Source organism: Gobius niger (genome assembly GCF_951799975.1).
Source record: "Gobius niger genome assembly, chromosome: 15".
Lineage (NCBI taxonomy): Eukaryota > Metazoa > Chordata > Actinopteri > Gobiiformes > Gobiidae > Gobius > Gobius niger.
In genome coordinates, this window is record NC_136866.1 from 30,463,724 (window position 1) to 30,480,687 (window position 16,964).

Here is a 16,964-nt window from a genome sequence, read left to right on the forward strand (position 1 = left end):
CACAGGTGAGGGAGGACACAGGTGAGGGAGGGCACAGGTGAGGGAGGGGCCACGGTGAGGGAGGGGCCACGGTGAGGGAGGGGCCACGGTGAGGGAGGGGCCACGGTGAGGGAGGAGACAGGTGAGGGAGGGGCCACGGTGAGGGAGGGCACAGGTGAGGGAGGGGCCACGGGGAGGGAGGGGCCACGGTGAGGGAGGACACAGGTGAGGGAGGGGCCACGGTGAGGGAGGGGCCACGGTGAGGGAGGGGCCACGGTGAGGGAGGGGCCACGGTGAGGGAGGGGCCACGGTGAGGGAGGACACAGGTGAGGGAGGACACAGGTGAGGAGTACCAAGGTAGGGCTGGGCACCATTGAACGACACCTGTGTAAAAGATTTAGGTCCTACTGGCATCAAAAAAGTATTTAATAACATCTTTAGTTCCACATTTTTATACAAAATGGGAAAAAGGAAAAAAAGTGGATAAAATAAAGGGTTAATATAAATGAAATGGAAGTTGATCCAAGCAAAAGCCTCACGTTCTGGAGGAGCAACCACTGAAAGCTCACACAAACCCCTGAGGCGCGGTGTAATTCCTCCAGGACACGGTGGTGGCGCTGCACGCCCTCTCCGTCTACGCCGCGATGGGAACGCAGGATCCGAGGCTGAACGTCACGCAGACCCACGGGAACTGGAGAACGTCCGAGTTCAGCATCGACCGGGACACGAGCCGCGTTCTGCACCGCACACTCCGGGTAAGAACCGGGACTCCAGGGGAACTTTACATCGTTTTTTATTGTGAAGGTGAGGATGGGCGTTTCCTTTGTGGGAATCCATTTTGGAAAATGTTTGGAAAGTTTTTTTTAAAATGTTTTGGGAATTTTTGTTGAAGATTAGACAATAAAAATCATCCCATATACACACTAACAGGCATCTGGGGGGAATGGTTCACCTATTGGGTTCCCTGTTCCAGAGCTTACATGTACTGTAGTCATTGACCTCTCTTAGTATATAGTAAATAGCTCATTATATCTCTCACAGGAACAATAGACAGACTTTTAAACACTTTTTACTACCTTAGAAATTGTTACTCAAAACAATGTACCTTTATGGAAACAAGTCAAAGCAATTTGCCGTTAAATTTGGAGTAAACTAAACACCTCTGCTGGCACAAAGAGGTGTTTACATAAATGTGAAAACAACACTAGAGCATGCTTTTCGGTGGAGTGCTGAAAATATGAGGTTAGTGAGACCTAAAAGAAACAAAACAGGGGTACCACTGCATGACATGAGCAGGTTGAGATGAAAAACAACACAGGAATGTTTTTTTTGTAATCTAATCTAATCTAATCTGTTGAAATTGTTGAGATTTTTAACACTTTTTTTTTAACCTCTTGCCACCCGCCTAAACCAAATGCATTTTGTCCTTTTTGGCTATTATATAGGCCTGTGCAGCAGCTCATTTGAAATTTATTTTTATTTTTTTCAATTTTTGTCACATTTTGGTTGATTTTTTGTCACTTTTTTGTAGAATTTTTGTCACTCTTTTGTTGATTTTTTGTCACTTTTTTGTTGAATTTTTGTCACTTTTTGGTTCAGTTTTTGTCACTTTTTGGTTGAATTTTTGTCACTTTTTGGTTCAGTTTTTGTCACGTTTTTGTTGAATTTTTGTCTCTTTTTGGTTGATTTTTTGTCACTCTTTTGTTGAATTTTTGTCACTCTTTTGTTGATTTTTTGTCACTTTTTTGTTGAATTTTTGTCACTTTTTGGTTCAGTTTTTGTCACTTTTTGGTTGAATTTTTGTCACTTTTTGGTTCAGTTTTTGTCACTTTTTTGTTGAGTTTTTGTCACATTTTTGTTGAGTTTTTGTCACTTTTTTGTTTTGAATTTACATCCTTGTTTTCTTCTCCTTTTTTGTTGCTGTTTTGGTGCTTTTTTCCCAAGAAGCTTTTTGATTCGGGTAAAGCCAAACTGGAGAAAATGGGATCCGTTCAGGTGGGAGTTAAGAGGTTAACAACTTGGATTTTTTTTGGAACAGTTGTTTATTTATTAAAAAAAACATTTTATTTTTATTTTTGGTAACTGTTTTGGAAAATGTTGCGACAGTTTGTAAAATGTCCTCCAACATGTCTGTGTGGATTGTCAGAGCTCCTGCTCCAGCTCCTCTGCAGCAGTGAGGGCCGTGGGCCGAGGTCTGCTGCTGTTCCAGGTGAGTCTGAGCTGGACCTGAAGCTCTTCATCTGCACCAAAAAACTCAGTTAATGCTGAGGGTTTGGTCTAGTTTGTTCTGAACATCACCTTTAACACCGAAATGTCTGAGCTCCTCAAGAATCTGTGCTCTTCTCCAGGTGAGCGTGGCCTACAATGTCTTCCCTGAGGATCATCTGAGGAGGAAACGTTCGTCTGTGCCTCAGGATGAACTTTACCTCAATCTGAAGACAATGGAGTCCCTGGAGAACCTGGTCCTGAGTGCCTGCTTCAGGTCACACTCCTGTCCCTCCTCTCTCTCCTCGTTCCTCAGCCTCATGGTCTCTCTCTGTCTCTCTCTCTCTCTCTCCTCTTTCCTCAGCCTCATGGTCTCTCTCTGTCCCTCCTCTCTCTCTCCTCTTTCCTCAGCCTCATGGTCTCCCTCTGTCTCTCTCTCTCTCTCCTCGTTCCTCAGCCTCATGTCTCCCTCTCTCTGTCTCTCTCTCTCTCTCCTCTTTCCTCAGCCTCATGGTCTCTCTCTGTCTCTCTCTCTCTCTCCTCGTTCCTCAGTCTCATGGTCTCTCTCTGTCTCTCTCTCTCCTCTTTCCTCAGCCTCATGGTCTCTCTCTGTCTCTCTCTCTCTCTCCTCTTTCCTCAGCCTCATGGTCTCTCTCTGTCTCTCTCTCTCTCTCCTCGTTCCTCAGTCTCATGGTCTCTCTCTCTCTCTCTCTCTCTCTCCTCTTTCCTCAGTCTCATGGTCTCTCTCTGTCTCTCTCTCTCTCTCCTCGTTCCTCAGTCTCATGGTCTCCCTCTCTCTCTCTCTCCTCTTTCCTCAGTCTCATGGTCTCCCTCTCTCTCTCTCTCCTCTTTCCTCAGTCTCATGGTCTCTCTCTGTCTCTCTCTCTCTCTCCTCTTTCCTCAGCCTCATGGTCTCTCTCTGTCTCTCTCTCTCTCTCCTCGTTCCTCAGCCTCATGGTCTCTCTCTCTCTCTCTCTCTCTCTCTCTCTCTCTCCTCTTTCCTCAGCCTCATGGTCTCTCTCTGTCTCTCTCTCTCTCTCTCTCCTCTTTCCTCAGCCTCATGGTCTCTCTCTGTCTCTCTCTCTCTCTCTCTCCTCTTTCCTCAGCCTCATGGTCTCTCTCTCTCTCTCTCTCTCTCTCTCCTCTTTCCTCAGCCTCATGGTCTCTCTCTGTCTCTCTCTCTCTCTCTCTCCTCTTTCCTCAGCCTCATGGTCTCTCTCTGTCTCTCTCTCTCTCTCTCCTCTTTCCTTAGCCTCATGGTCTCTCTCTGTCTCTCTCTCTCTCTCTCTCCTCTTTCCTCAGCCTCATGGTCTCTCTCTGTCTATCTCTCTCTCTCTCCTCTTTCCTTAGCCTCATGGTCTCCCTCTCTCTCTCTCTCTCTCCTCTTTCCTCAGCCTCATGGTCTCTCTCTGTCTCTCTCTCTCTCTCTCCTCTTTCCTCAGCCTCATGGTCTCCCTCCTCTCTCTCTCCTCTTTCCTCAGCCTCATGGTCTCTCTCTGTCTCTCTCTCTCTCTCCTCTTTCCTCAGCCTCATGGTCTCTCTCTGTCTCTCTCTCTCTCTCTCCTCTTTCCTCAGCCTCATGGTCTCCCTCCTCTCTCTCTCCTCTTTCCTCAGCCTCATGGTCTCTCTCTCTCTCTCTCTCTCTCTCTCCTCTTTCCTCAGCCTCATGGTCTCTCTCTCTCTCCTTGTTCCTCAGCCTCATGGTCTCTCTCTGTCTCTCTCTCTCTCTCTCCTCTTTCCTCAGCCTCATGGTCTCTCTCTGTCTCTCTCTCTCTCTCCTCGTTCCTCAGCCTCATGGTCTCCCTCTGTCTCTCTCTCTCAGACTGTCAGACTGGTCTTCCGTCTCCTCCACGGGGATGGCTGTCCTGGAGGTGCAGCTCCTCACAGGGTTCTCCCTCAGACCGGACTCCAGCTTCAACATGGAGCTGGTGAAGAAAGTGGAGACAGACGAGAGCAACGGGAAACTGATCCTCTACCTGGACTCGGTGAGTTTAGACGATTCATTCATAAAGGCAAGACGGGAAAACAAATGAATCTATAGATCTATAGGTTTAAATGTGTTAAATGTGTGTTATTTTTTGACATTTCAGTTCCAAAGATTAGCCCAGAGGGATTTTGGATCTGGTTTAGTGTTTTAATGTATAAGTATTCAATTCCGAATCTCTTCCAATCTCTTTCAAACTCTTCCAGTCTCTTCCAGTCTCTTCCAATCTCTTTCAGTCTCTTCCTGTCTCTTCCAATCTCTTCCAATCTCTTCCAGTCTCTTCCAGTCTCTTCCAAACTCTTCCAGTCTCTTCCAATCTCTTCCAATCTCTTCCAATCTCTTCCAGTCTCTTCCAGTCTCTTCCAAACTCTTCCAGTCTCTTCCAATCTCTTCCAATCTCTTCCAAACTCTTCCAGTCTCTTCCAATCTCTTCCAATCTCTTCCAATCTCTTCCAAACTCTTCCAGTCTCTTCCAATCTCTTCCAATCTCTTCCAATCTCTTTCAGTCTCTTCCAATCTCTTCCAATCTCTTCCAATCTCTTCCAATCTCTTCCAGTCTCTTCCAGTCTCTTCCAAATTCTTCCAGTCTCTTCGTCTCTTCCAATCTCTTCCAATCTCTTTCAATCTCTTCCAGTCTCTTCCAATCTCGTCCGATCTCTTCCAATCTCTTCCAAACTCTTCCAGTCTCTTCCAATCTCTTCCAGTCTCTTCCAGTCTCTTCCAGTCTCTTCCAATCTCTTCCAGTCTCTTCCAGTCTCTTCCAGTCTCTTCCTAATGTCCTGCTCGAAGCTCAGATGTTGCCGTTTGGGTAAAGCCGGTTTCAGGCGTGAGTGTCGCTGCAGGTGACTCTGAAGCTTCAGTGTGTGACGATTCCTCTGAAGCAAGAGTTTAAAACGGGACTCGTCCAGGACGCGCTGGTCAAGCTCTACGACTACTACGAGACCAGTGAGTATTGCAATACTACTACTACTACTACTACTACACAACTACTACTACTATACAACTACTACTACTAATACTGCGGACCCGTCTGTGCCGCAGGTCGCAAGGCGGAGGGATTCTACTCGTCGCAGCTGAAGGACCGATCGAGCTGCGTGTTCTGCGGCCCCAGCTGTGCCGCCTGTGACCCCCACGGCGTCGGCGGCCCTTACGGTACCACCGCGACCACCGGCGCGACGACCACCGGCGCGAAGAACTCCACGACCACCGCCACGACTCGCGCCACGACCACCGCCGCGACGACCACCGCGATGACCACCGCGATGACGACTCTCCATGACCTCTACGATTACTTCGATGATTACGACCAAGACCAAGACCACGACCACGACCAAGACCACGACCACGACCACGACCATGACCACGACCACGACCACAACTCCTCCTCCTTCTACAACCACAACTACTACCACGACTACTCCTACCACTACAACCACCACGAGTACCACAACACGTACCACCAATCCAACCACCACTACGACTACGACTACTACCACCACTACAGCGATGGCGGCTGCGTTGGCGTGACGGTGGTGATCTCCCGCGGCGGCGTCCTGCTCCCACTGCCCGCTCTGCTGTTTCTGCTCGCTCTGCTTTAGATCGGCTCGAAGATCTACCGATACCTGAAGGTCACCGGGGGCTCGAAGATCTACCTATACCTGAAGGTCACCGGGGGCTCGAAGATCTACCTATACCTGAAGGTCACCGGGGGCTCGAAGATCTACCTATACCTGAAGGTCACCGGGGGCTTGAAGATCTACCGATACCTGAAGGTCACCGGGGGCTCGAAGATCTACCTATATCTGAAGGTCACCGGGGGCTCGAAGATCTACCTATACCTGAAGGTCACCGGGGGGAGTGTTTTTTTCTTTTCTTTTTAAATCGAGGTTGTTTTTATTGATTTGAAATTAAAGCCTTTTGTTTTTGTCTCTTCAGTGAAATGTAACTTTAATGCAGGGTGGACGGGCGGGGACTTGGTGGACACGTGATATTAGAAAAAGAAGTTCAAATTCAATATTACTTTCAAAGAAAAGTTACTCAGTAAAAGGTAGGGAGGCACTGATACCGATACTGGGTGTTTCAGCATCGGCCGATGTTTGATACTAACCGATACAAGAGACTTCGTTAAAAGCGGCGGCTGAAGCGAAAAAGTGACTGGTCTCTTTTCTCTAGTGTGAGATATTCTGATATAAGTCAATAAAATAATGTAAAAACAAACAAACTCTGGGAAGGGTCAAGGGCAGGGGCAGGGGCGGGGTCAGGGGCAGGGTCAAGGGTATCACAATTTCCACAATATTTTCTGTTTTGTTTCGTATATTTTGAGAGGATTAGAATATTTTGTCTTTCTCCTAAACCACTGATTGTTCGATTGTACTGAAGGAAAACTAAACTCACCTCATGTTGCTTTTCTCCGGCCTGTTTATTTTTCTTTGCAAAATGTTGAAGATTTCCTTATGTCTTTGGATTATTCTGGGGTTTGTTTTCTTATTCTTTTTGTGGTTTTGTTGTATTTTGTTTTGAAGAACACGGAAAAGAATAAACTAATTCAAATAAAATGGACGTTGTTCTCTAAAAACCTGACGTTTCTAATCGGATACTTGTAATGCAGAGGTCCATCCATGAGGGGGCAGCAAATGACCCAGAGTAAAACTAAGAGAAGTAAAATTGTAAGTTTAAAGTCGGAAAAAGTTTCCAATTGTTGCTGATGCTTCAAACAAATGTTCAAAGAATTGATCAAAGTGAAACTTCTCACTTCCTTTAGTGTAAAACCGTGAAGAAAATGTGTCGGTCAGAGTTAAAATAATGACATTTATTTAGAATGTAATGAAGACACACAATCTTCTTCTTCAGTCAATAAAACTGCCAAGTTGTGGAAGCTGAACAGGCACAAACTGCAGAAAATGCGGAAAAAATGAATTTGCTAAAGCCCCGTTTTAATCACCCCTTTGGCCTTTAGGCCTCTGGGCCTCTGGGCCTCTGGGCCTTTGGGCCTCTGGGCCTCTGGGCCTTTGGGCCTCTGGGCCCCTGGGCCTTTAGGCCTTTGGGCCTCTGGGCCTTTGGGCCCCTGGGCCTCTGGGCCTTTGGGCCTCTGGGCCTTTGGGCCTCTGGGCCTTTGGGCCATTAGGCCTTTGGGCCTCTGGGCCTTTGGGCCTCTGGGCCTCTGGGCCTTTGGGCCTCTGGGCCTCTGGGCCTTTGGGCCTCTGGGCCTCTGGGCAAAGCCAGTGGTTGTAGTTATTTACCCTCAGCCACTGAAGTCTGAGCAGGATAAAGTTCACAAATGACTTTACAAACTTTAAACAAAAGTCCAAAAAAGAAGCGATGCTGCAGAGGTTTATTCACAGGTTTTTCACACATTCCAAACATGTGACACGTGAAGAAGAAACTGGTGAAACTGTTGAACTTTAAGTCCTACAGCTGCACTTTTACAGAGAGGAAGGAGGTTTATTCACACGGAACTGGACACGGACGCTCCGGTCGGCCATGCGCCCTCTGGTGGCGAGCTGAGGAGGCAAAAACAAGAGTCAAACAACTGCACCTTCTTCATACACAATCTGTGAACTTCTCTCCATCTGAGGAGGATATTCTGTGTTTCAGCCCTTTGTGGTTCAGCAAACATTAACGTGAGCGACAGCAGATCAGCTCTGACCTACACACCTACAACACCACTGATGTCCTCTGAAGGATCTGCAGTACCTTTGGTCTGTAGTAGTAGTTGTAGTACCTTTGGTTTGTAGCAGTAGTTGTAGTACCTTTGGTTTGTAGCAGTAGTTGTAGTACCTTTGGTTTGTAGCAGTAGTTGTAGTACCTTTGGTTTGTAGCAGTAGTTGTAGTACCTTTGGTTTGTAGTAGTAGTTGTAGTACCTTTGGTCTGTAGTAGTAGTTGTAGTACCTTTGGTTTGTAGTAGTAGTTGTAATACCTTTGGTTTGTAGTAGTAGTTGTAATACCTTTGGTCTGTAGTAGTAGTTGTAGTACCTTTGGTTTGTAGCAGTAGTTGTAGTACCTTTGGTTTGTAGCAGTAGTTGTAGTACCTTTGGTTTGTAGTAGTAGTTGTAGTACCTTTGGTTTGTAGCAGTAGTTGTAGTACCTTTGGTTTGTAGTAGTAGTTGTAGTACCTTAGGTTTGTAGTAGTAGTTGTAGTACCTTTGGTTTGTAGTAGCAGTAGTTGTAGTACCTTTGGCTTGTAGCAGTAGTTGTAGTACCTTTGGTTTGTAGTAGTAGTTGTAGTACCTTTGGCTTGTAGCAGTAGTTGTAGTACCTTTGGTTTGTAGTAGTAGTTGTAGTACCTCTGGTTTGTAGCAGTAGTTGTAGTACCTTTGGTTTGTAGTAGTAGTTGAAGTACCTTTGGTTTGTAGTAGTAGTTGAAGTACAAGTACAGGATGATGGTGGACAGGAGGAGGAGGATGAAGATCACAGCTGCTCTGATCAGCAGCTTCGTGTCCGAGTCTAAAACCACAAACACAAGCCCAGGTTCATGTTTTCATAGATTTCGAGGTCTTTCTGTTTGCATGTTCTCCCCGTGTCTGTGTAGGTTTCCTCTGGTCGACCCTACCACTAAAACATGTACAATAGGAGATAATGAACGATGTGTGTGAATGTATGGTGGTTGTGCAGATGTTTGCCGTCTCCCCCGGGGAAACAAGTCACATGGACGTCATAAAAATGAAGTATTTTGAGACAAAGATTTGCTCAGAGGGATTAAGGATCCTGTTTGTTTTTGAGTAAACGAGTTATTAGTGGATCTGTAATATATATGTATATATAAATATATATACATATATATATATATATATATATATATATATATATATATATATATATATATATATAATATATATATAAGAAATATTATTATATTATATATAATATAAGTGTGGAGTTATAGTAAGAAAACAAATGTAAACGTCGTAGCTCGTACCTCCCAGTTTGAGGCGGAGGGCGGGGCCTGGAAAGGTGAGGTTCCCGCAGCCCACCTGGAGCAGGTAAACACAGGTGTACGCCCCCGAGTGGGCGGGGCTGAAGGCCGGGAACAGGAAGTGAGCCGAGTGATTGACAGCTGGGAGGGTGGGGTTTCCAACGGGCGTCAGGAGGAGGAAACGGCCGTGGAGAAGATGAGGTTTAACGAAACACGACACGGAGAAGTCCAGATGCCTCTCCACCATCACAGGCTCCTCCCCCACATCTGGAGGAGGGGCCTCCCCAGACGAGAGGGGCCCCAGGGCAGAGGACAGAGAGACCCCTCCTGAGGAGAAGACAGGCCGAGCAGGAGCCGGGCCTGAGGACAGAGTCAGAGTTAGTGACTTGTATATTCATACATGTGTCTCATGCATGTAAACGAGCCACACCGGACTGAAGCCTTGGGCTCATTTCCATCCGTCGTCCCCCATGTGCACTCTCACACACACTCTCATTCATCCGGGCCTATTGTACATGTTTTTAGTGGTAAAGAAACCAGAGGAAACCTAAGCAGACACAGAGAGGGAGACAAACGGGGGAGGAGAGGGAGGCAAACATGGGAGGAGAGGGAGGCAAACATGGGAGGAGACAAAAATGGGAGGAGACAAATATGGGAGGAGAGGGAGACAAACATGGGAGGAGAGGGAGACAAACATGGGAGGAGAGGGAGACAAACATGGGAGGAGACAAAAATGGGAGGAGACAAATATGGGAGGAGAGGGAGACAAACATGGGAGGAGAGGGAGGCAAACATGGGAGGAGGCAAACGGGGGAGGAGACAAACGGGGGAGGAGACAAACGGGGGAGGAGAGGGAGACAAACATGGGAGGAGAGGGAGACAAACATGGGAGGAGACAAAAATGGGAGGAGACAAATATGGGAGGAGAGGGAGACAAACATGGGAGGAGAGGGAGGCAAACATGGGAGGAGGCAAACGGGGGAGGAGACAAACGGGGGAGGAGACAAACGGGGGAGGAGAGGGAGACAAACATGGGAGGAGAGGGAGGCAAACATGGGAGGAGAGGGAGGCAAACATGGGAGGAGACAAACGGGGGAGGAGAGGGAGGCAAATATGGGAGGAGAGGGAGGCAAATATGGGAGGAGAGGGAGACAAACGAGGGAGGAGAGGGAGGCAAACATGGGAGGAGGCAAACATGGGAGGAGAGGGAGACAAACATGGGAGGAGAGGGAGGCAAACATGGGAGGAGAGGGAGACAAACATGGGAGGAGGCAAACATGGGAGGAGAGGGAGACAAACATGGGAGGAGAGGGAGACAAACATGGGAGGAGAGGGAGGCAAACATGGGAGGAGAGGGAGACAAACATGGGAGGAGAGGGAGACAAACATGGGAGGAGAGGGAGGCAAACATGGGAGGAGAGGGAGGCAAACATGGGAGGAGAGGGAGACAAACATGGGAGGAGAGGGAGACAAACATGGGAGGAGAGGGAGGCAAACATGGGAGGAGAGGGAGACAAACATGGGAGGAGGCAAACATGGGAGGAGGCAAACATGGGAGGAGGCAAACATGGGAGGAGAGGGAGGCAAACATGGGAGGAGAGGGAGACAAACATGGGAGGAGACAAACTAAGGGGAGGGCTAAGGGGAGGGCTAAGCGGAGGGCTAAGGGGAGGGCTAAAGGGAGGGCTAAAGGGAGGGCTAAGGGGAGGGCTAAGCGGAGGGCTAAGGGGAGGGCTAAGGGGAGGGCTAAGGGGAGGGCTAAAGGGAGGGCTAAGGGGAGGGCTAAAGGGAGGGCTAAGGGGAGGGCTAAGGGGAGGGCTAAGGGGAGGGCTAAAGGGAGGGCTAAGGGGAGGGCTAAGCGGAGGGCTAAGGGGAGGGCTAAGGGGAGGGCTAAGGGGAGGGCTAAGGGGAGGGCTAAAGGGAGGGCTAAGGGGAGGGCTAAGGGGAGGGCTAAGGGGAGGGCTAAAGGGAGGGCTAAGGGGAGGGCTAAGGGGAGGGCTAAGGGGAGGGCTAAGGGGAGGGCTAAAGGGAGGGCTAAGGGGAGGGCTAAGCGGAGGGCTAAGGGGAGGGCTAAGGGGAGGGCTAAGGGGAGGGCTAAAGGGAGGGCTAAGGGGAGGGCTAAGGGGAGGGCTAAAGGGAGGGCTAAGGGGAGGGCTAAGGGGAGGGCTAAGGGGAGGGCTAAAGGGAGGGCTAAGCGGAGGGCTAAGGGGAGGGCTAAGGGGAGGGCTGTTGCAGAGGATGGAGGTTACCTGTAGTAACTGTAGGCCCCGCCCCCTTGATGCTGTTGCAGAGGTCGTCCGTGAGCTTGTCCACGATGTCCACGAGGAACTGGAAGTCTTTGACGTTGTACATGTGGATTTCGTCGGGGTCTGAGGCGATGGAGCGCAGCTCGTTCTCGTCCGCGTTCTTCACACCTGGACACGAGGGGTTAAACCAGGACTAAACCAGGACTAAACCAGGACTAAACCAGGACTAAAGCAGGACTAAACCAGGACTAAACCAGCACTAAACCAGGACTAAACCAGGACTAAAGCAGGACTAAACCAGGACTAAACCAGGACTAAACCAGGACTAAAGCAGGACTAAACCAGGACTAAAGCAGGACTAAACCAGGACTAAAGCAGGACTAAACCAGGACTAAAGCAGGACTAAACCAGGACTAAAGCAGGACTAAACCAGGACTAAAGCAGGACTAAACCAGGACTAAAGCAGGACTAAACCAGGACTAAAGCAGGACTAAACCGGGACTAAACCGGGACTAAACCGGGACTAAACCGGGACTAAACCAGGACTAAACCAGGACTAAACCAGGACTAAACCAGGACTAAACCAGGACTAAACCAGCTGCTGATTGGATCAGGAACATCCAAAATCTGTTCCAGTGGGGCAAAAAAGTATTTATTCAGCCACCAATTGTGCAAGTTCTCCCACTTAAAATAATGACAGAGGTCTGTACTTTTCATCATAGGTTCACTTCAACTGTGAGAGACAGAATGTGAAAAAAAATCCAGGAATTCACATTGTAGGATTTTTAAAGAATTTATTTGTAAATTATGGTGGAAAATAAGTATTTGGTCTCTTCAAACAAGGAATATCTCTGGCTCTCACAGACCTGTAACTTCTTCTGTAAGAAGCTCTTCTTCTCCACTCGTTACCTGTATTAATGGCACCTGTTTGAACTGGTTATCTGTATAAAAGACCTGTCCACAGCCTCAAACAGTCAGACTCCAAACTCCACTATGGCCAAGACCAAAGAGCTGTGGAAGGACACCAGGAAAAGAGCTGTAGACCTGCACCAGACTGGGAAGAGTGAATCTACAATAGGAAAGCAGCTTGGTGTGAAAAAATCCACTGTGGGAGCAATTATCAGAAAATGGAAGACATACAAGACCACTGATAATCTCCCTCGATCTGGGGCTCCACGCAAGATCTCATCCCGTGGGGTCAAAATGAACATGAGAACATCGAGCAACAATCCCAGAACCACACGGGGGACCTGGTGAATGACCTGGTGAATGACCTGGTGAATGACCTGGTGAATGACCTGGTGAAGGACCTGGTGAATGACCTGGTGAATGACCTGGTGAATGACCTGGTGAATGACCTGGTGAATGACCTGGTGAATGACCTGGTGAAGGACCTGGTGAAGGACCTGGTGAAGGACCTGGTGAATGACCTGCAGAGAGCTGGGACCAAAGTAACACACTACAACCACAGGGAATCAAACGTGTCCCCCTGCTTAAGCCAGTGCACGTCCAGGCCCGTCTGAAGTTTGCCAGAGCACATGGATGATACAGCAGAGCATTGGGAGAATGTCATGTGGTCAGATGAAACCAAAGTAGAACTTTTTGGTATAAACTCAACTCGTGGTGTTTGGAGGAAGAAGAATACTGAGTTGCATCCCAAGAACACCATACCTACTGTGAAGCATGGGGGTGGAAACATCATGCTTTGGGGCTGTTTTTCTGCTAAGGGGACGGGACGACTGATCCGTGTTAAGGAAAGAATGAATGGGGCCATGTATCATCAAAACCTCCTTCCATCAGTGAGAGCTTTGAAGATGAAACGTGGCTGGGTCTTCCAGCATGACAATGATCCCAAACACACCGCCCGGGCAACGAAGGACTGGCTCCGTAAGAAGCATTTGAAAGTCCTGGAGTGGCCGAGCCAGTCTCCAGACCTCAACCCCATAGAACATCTGTGGAGGGAGTTGAAAGTCCGTGTTGCTCGGCGACAGCCCCAAAACATCACTGCTCTGGAGAAGATCTGCAGGAGGAATGGGCCAAAACACCAGCTACTGTGTGAGCAAACCTGGTACAGACCTATAGTAATCGTTTGACCAACAAAGGTTATGTTACAAAGGATTGAGTTGAATTTGTGTTATTGACCAAATACTTATTTTCCATAATTTCACCATAATTTACAAATAAATTCTTCAAAAATCCTACAATGTGAATTCCTGGATTTTTTCTTCACATTCTGTCTCTCACAGTTGAAGTGAACCTATGATGAAAATTACAGACCTCTGTCATTATTTTAAGTGGGAGAACTTGCACAATTGGTGGCTGACTAAATACTTTTTTGCCCCACTGTATAGTTTGATGTTTATTTGAGGAAGTCCTGTCCCGCCCTGGCCCCGCCCTCGCCGCCGTACGCACCGATAGCGTACAGCTCGACGCCGCTGTCCCACAGCATCTGAGGGATGACCCTGATCCCGTCCTGGGACTTCCCGTCCGTGATGAAGACGAGGATCTTCCTCGCGTCGTCCCTCAGACCCACGTTTGGACAAAAGTGATTCTGAAAGACGTAGTTCAGAGCCAGACCTGGAAAACAGAGACAGGAAAGAAACGTTTTCCTGTCAGGAAGTTCTCTCCCTTTACTATCGTGAGAGAAGGAGGAGTAGCAGTAGCAGTAGTAGTAGTAGTAGTAGTAGTAGTAGCAGTAGTACCTATGAAGGTGCCCCCGCCCATGTACGTCAGGTTGGCCACCGCCTGTAACAGGGAGGCTCTGGTCGGGTGAGAGTTCAGGTGCCACTCGGTCCTTGTGTATTTGCTGTACTGAGCCAGACCTGAAACAGAACGAACAGGTTAAGACTGGACTATATGATCTTTGTTCTTCCAGTCCAGCCCTGCTCGAAGGAACCGTCAGGAGAACTCGGGTAGAAACACACTGAAGCCACACTGCGATGTAAAACCTGAACCAAAGGCGTCTCATACCGATCTGCACGCGCTCCGGGCCGATGTCCAAGGCGCTGATCACGCGAGCGAAGAAGTCCTTCATGATGTGGAAGTTGATTTCACCGAGGCTGGAAGATCCGTCCACCAGCAGCACGATGTCCGCCTTCGCCGTGGTGTCACACCCGACGTCTGTGCAGAGGAGGGAGGAGCTAAAACACGGCTGAAGAAGGATTAAACTGAATCTAAAGTTTTGGTATAAGAGACTTCAGCTCTTTCTGCGAGGAATTTCCGACCGGAGAACTCGGAGGAGAACATGTAAACTCCACACAGAAAGGCAGTTGACCTGTTGTGTGTCTCGTATTCTGACCTGGAGGGCAGAGGGAGGGGATCAGGGCATCGAGGTCGTCGGTCGAATGAACAAAGAAAGTGTGACGAGGAGTGGACGCTATAGACCTCATCTCCAACATGTCTGCTGAGCCAAACCCTACAACACAGAACAAGGATGAGCTGAGATGTTTCTACTAAACCATTTCAACACAGTGTTTTCCACTACAGCGAACCTCTTAACTCCCACCTGAACGGATCCCATTTTCTCCAGTTTGGCTTTACCCTAATCAAAAAGATTCTTGGGGAAAAAAGCACCAAAACAGCCACAAAAAATGAGAAGAAAACAAGGATGTAAACGGAACCAAAAAGTGACAAAAACGCACAAAAAATTACAAAAATTCAACAAAAATGTGAGAAAAACTCACAAAAAAATGTGACCAAAATAAAAAAAATTTAAGCCGCAAGCGGCATCGAACGGCCCTCACGGCCCGTGCCTCCTTTAGCGCCTCTATTGCCGCACCATAACCCTACCAAGGGCGCCACACTGCATTTTATTGCCCTGATGTGCCATTAATCTGTGTGAGTAAACATCTAAGCTACATTTTTAGCCTCTCCAGCCTCAGAGGGCACTAGCGCGCCCGTAATCTTTTTAATTTAACAAGTGGCATCAGACGACCGTAACGGGCCGTACTTCCATGACCACTGTCCACAAGCTCCTGACAGGGGGCGCTAACGCGCTGTAATGTTGTATAATGTGAGATTTATGTGTCAGCCCCATAAGAATTACATGGGGGGCCCCGGGCGTCACCATAGCAACACCGTACAAAATACGATATGGGTCTCATTGGCTTTTTGGATCGAGAAACCATCAACTATTTTTGTACCGAATTTCATCCATTTCCGAGAAACTATTTTTTTTCCCATAAGGCATTTTTTCTTCTGCAGGTGGCGCTATCACGCCCAATGTCACTTTTTCACATTTGTTGCGTCCAGGGGTGAAAGGTCAATAAAATTTATATTTATGATTTTTAATCAGAGTTTGTTTGTGCGAATGGGAGCAATTTTTAGTTTACGATGAATCGCAAAATTCTTGGTAAAGATTGCGGCTTTGCCGCAAACAAACCGTAAAACATAGCAAAAATTTGGATAACTTTTGATGCCCCACATCTGGAGAGGAACTGTAACGATTTTGAGCTCATTTGGTGAAACGCCCTAGGAGGAGTTCGTTAAAATGCGATGTCAGCAAAAACCATAGACTGTAAAAATAATGGACGTCTTATGCTCACTCCTCCCCGTTTACCAGAATGACCACGGTCGTGGGGAAGTCATGGAGGATTTACAGACTCCGCCTCCCCAGCTCTGACGAAGCATGTTCCTAAAAAGGACATACGGGCGGGATTTTCACCGTAGACTCGGCCCTTGCGTGACGTGTAGCTCGCGCTGCTCCAATGCTAACAGTCCGAGCCTCATAAAGTACCAGATTTCAAAAATTCATATTTCAAAAACCAGCCTGGTTTTATATATTGTTATTAACCCAGCGTTATCTCAGGAGGAAGATCAGCCTCGTCTAGTGTTGAAAAAATAGAAACCAGGCGTTAAAGTTGTTTTTAACGTGTCTAAACTCCAATGCTTTTCACTGGGGGCCTAGTGGCGATATGGAGGTACTACAGCAATGGCGGCCCCCACGTTCGTGGTCAAAAAGCAGGGCAGCCAGCGCCCATTGGCAAAAACGCTGACTCAGCATTCTCCAGACTTCCTGTCAAAATGGCGGACTTCAGCTTTCAGATGAGGTGTTACACAGACCTATGTAATGGCCAAAGAGGACAGAAGGCATTTGCTTCAGTCTCCCGTTCTCACCGATCACGTAGGTTTTTACTCCCAGCCTCGTGAGCTCCTGTGAGGCCGGTCCAACATCGTCCCCAGAGCTTCCATCAGTGATCAGGACCAGGACTTTGGACTGAGACGAGTGGGAGGAAAAGACTCCTGCGACGAACTGCAGAGCGGCTCCTGAGAGACAGAGAGGAGGTCAGACACGGAGCAGGAGAAACATCACGCACCATCACTAGAGAGGAGGTCAGACACGGAGCAGGAGAAACATCACGCACCATCACTACAGAAGAGGTCAGACACGGAGCAGGAGAAACATCACGCACCATCACTAGAGAGGAGGTCAGACACGGAGCAGGAGAAACATCACGCACCATCACTAGAGAGGAGGTCAGACACGGAGCAGGAGAAACATCACGCACCATCACTAGAGAGGAGGTCAGACACGGAGCAGGAGAAACATCACGGAGCAGGAGAAACATCACGCACCATCACTACAGAGGAGGTTAGACACGGAGCAGGAGAAACATCACGCACCATCACTAACCTTCC

At 48.2% G+C, this 16,964-nt stretch overlaps 2 protein-coding genes across 2 annotated transcripts in view; one reads left to right on the top strand and one right to left on the bottom strand.

The window, feature by feature from the left end:
- The window catches only part of cd109 (CD109 molecule), a gene marked incomplete at both ends in the record, with an annotated part of 69,664 nt that extends 62,849 nt beyond the window's left edge, over positions 1-6,815 (top strand). Inside the window, 8 exons of the mRNA XM_079572072.1 lie at positions 582-734; positions 2,126-2,188; positions 2,328-2,461; positions 4,007-4,169; positions 5,011-5,113; positions 5,210-5,700; positions 5,767-6,012; positions 6,777-6,815. Of these exons, the coding sequence (XP_079428198.1) occupies positions 582-734; positions 2,126-2,188; positions 2,328-2,461; positions 4,007-4,169; positions 5,011-5,113; positions 5,210-5,700; positions 5,767-6,012; positions 6,777-6,815 (1,392 nt within the window). The remainder of the gene's footprint in view (positions 1-581; positions 735-2,125; positions 2,189-2,327; positions 2,462-4,006; positions 4,170-5,010; positions 5,114-5,209; positions 5,701-5,766; positions 6,013-6,776) is intronic.
- A 694-nt stretch (positions 6,816-7,509) lies between these two features.
- The window catches only part of LOC306974700 (cartilage matrix protein-like), a gene marked incomplete at its 5' end in the record, with an annotated part of 16,378 nt that continues 6,923 nt past the window's right edge, over positions 7,510-16,964 (bottom strand). Inside the window, 10 exons of the mRNA XM_079572073.1 lie at positions 7,510-7,668; positions 8,425-8,452; positions 8,537-8,612; positions 9,085-9,441; positions 11,331-11,495; positions 13,740-13,904; positions 14,030-14,149; positions 14,298-14,447; positions 14,626-14,742; positions 16,443-16,592. Of these exons, the coding sequence (XP_079428199.1) occupies positions 7,591-7,668; positions 8,425-8,452; positions 8,537-8,612; positions 9,085-9,441; positions 11,331-11,495; positions 13,740-13,904; positions 14,030-14,149; positions 14,298-14,447; positions 14,626-14,742; positions 16,443-16,592 (1,406 nt within the window). The 3' untranslated portion in view covers positions 7,510-7,590. The remainder of the gene's footprint in view (positions 7,669-8,424; positions 8,453-8,536; positions 8,613-9,084; positions 9,442-11,330; positions 11,496-13,739; positions 13,905-14,029; positions 14,150-14,297; positions 14,448-14,625; positions 14,743-16,442; positions 16,593-16,964) is intronic.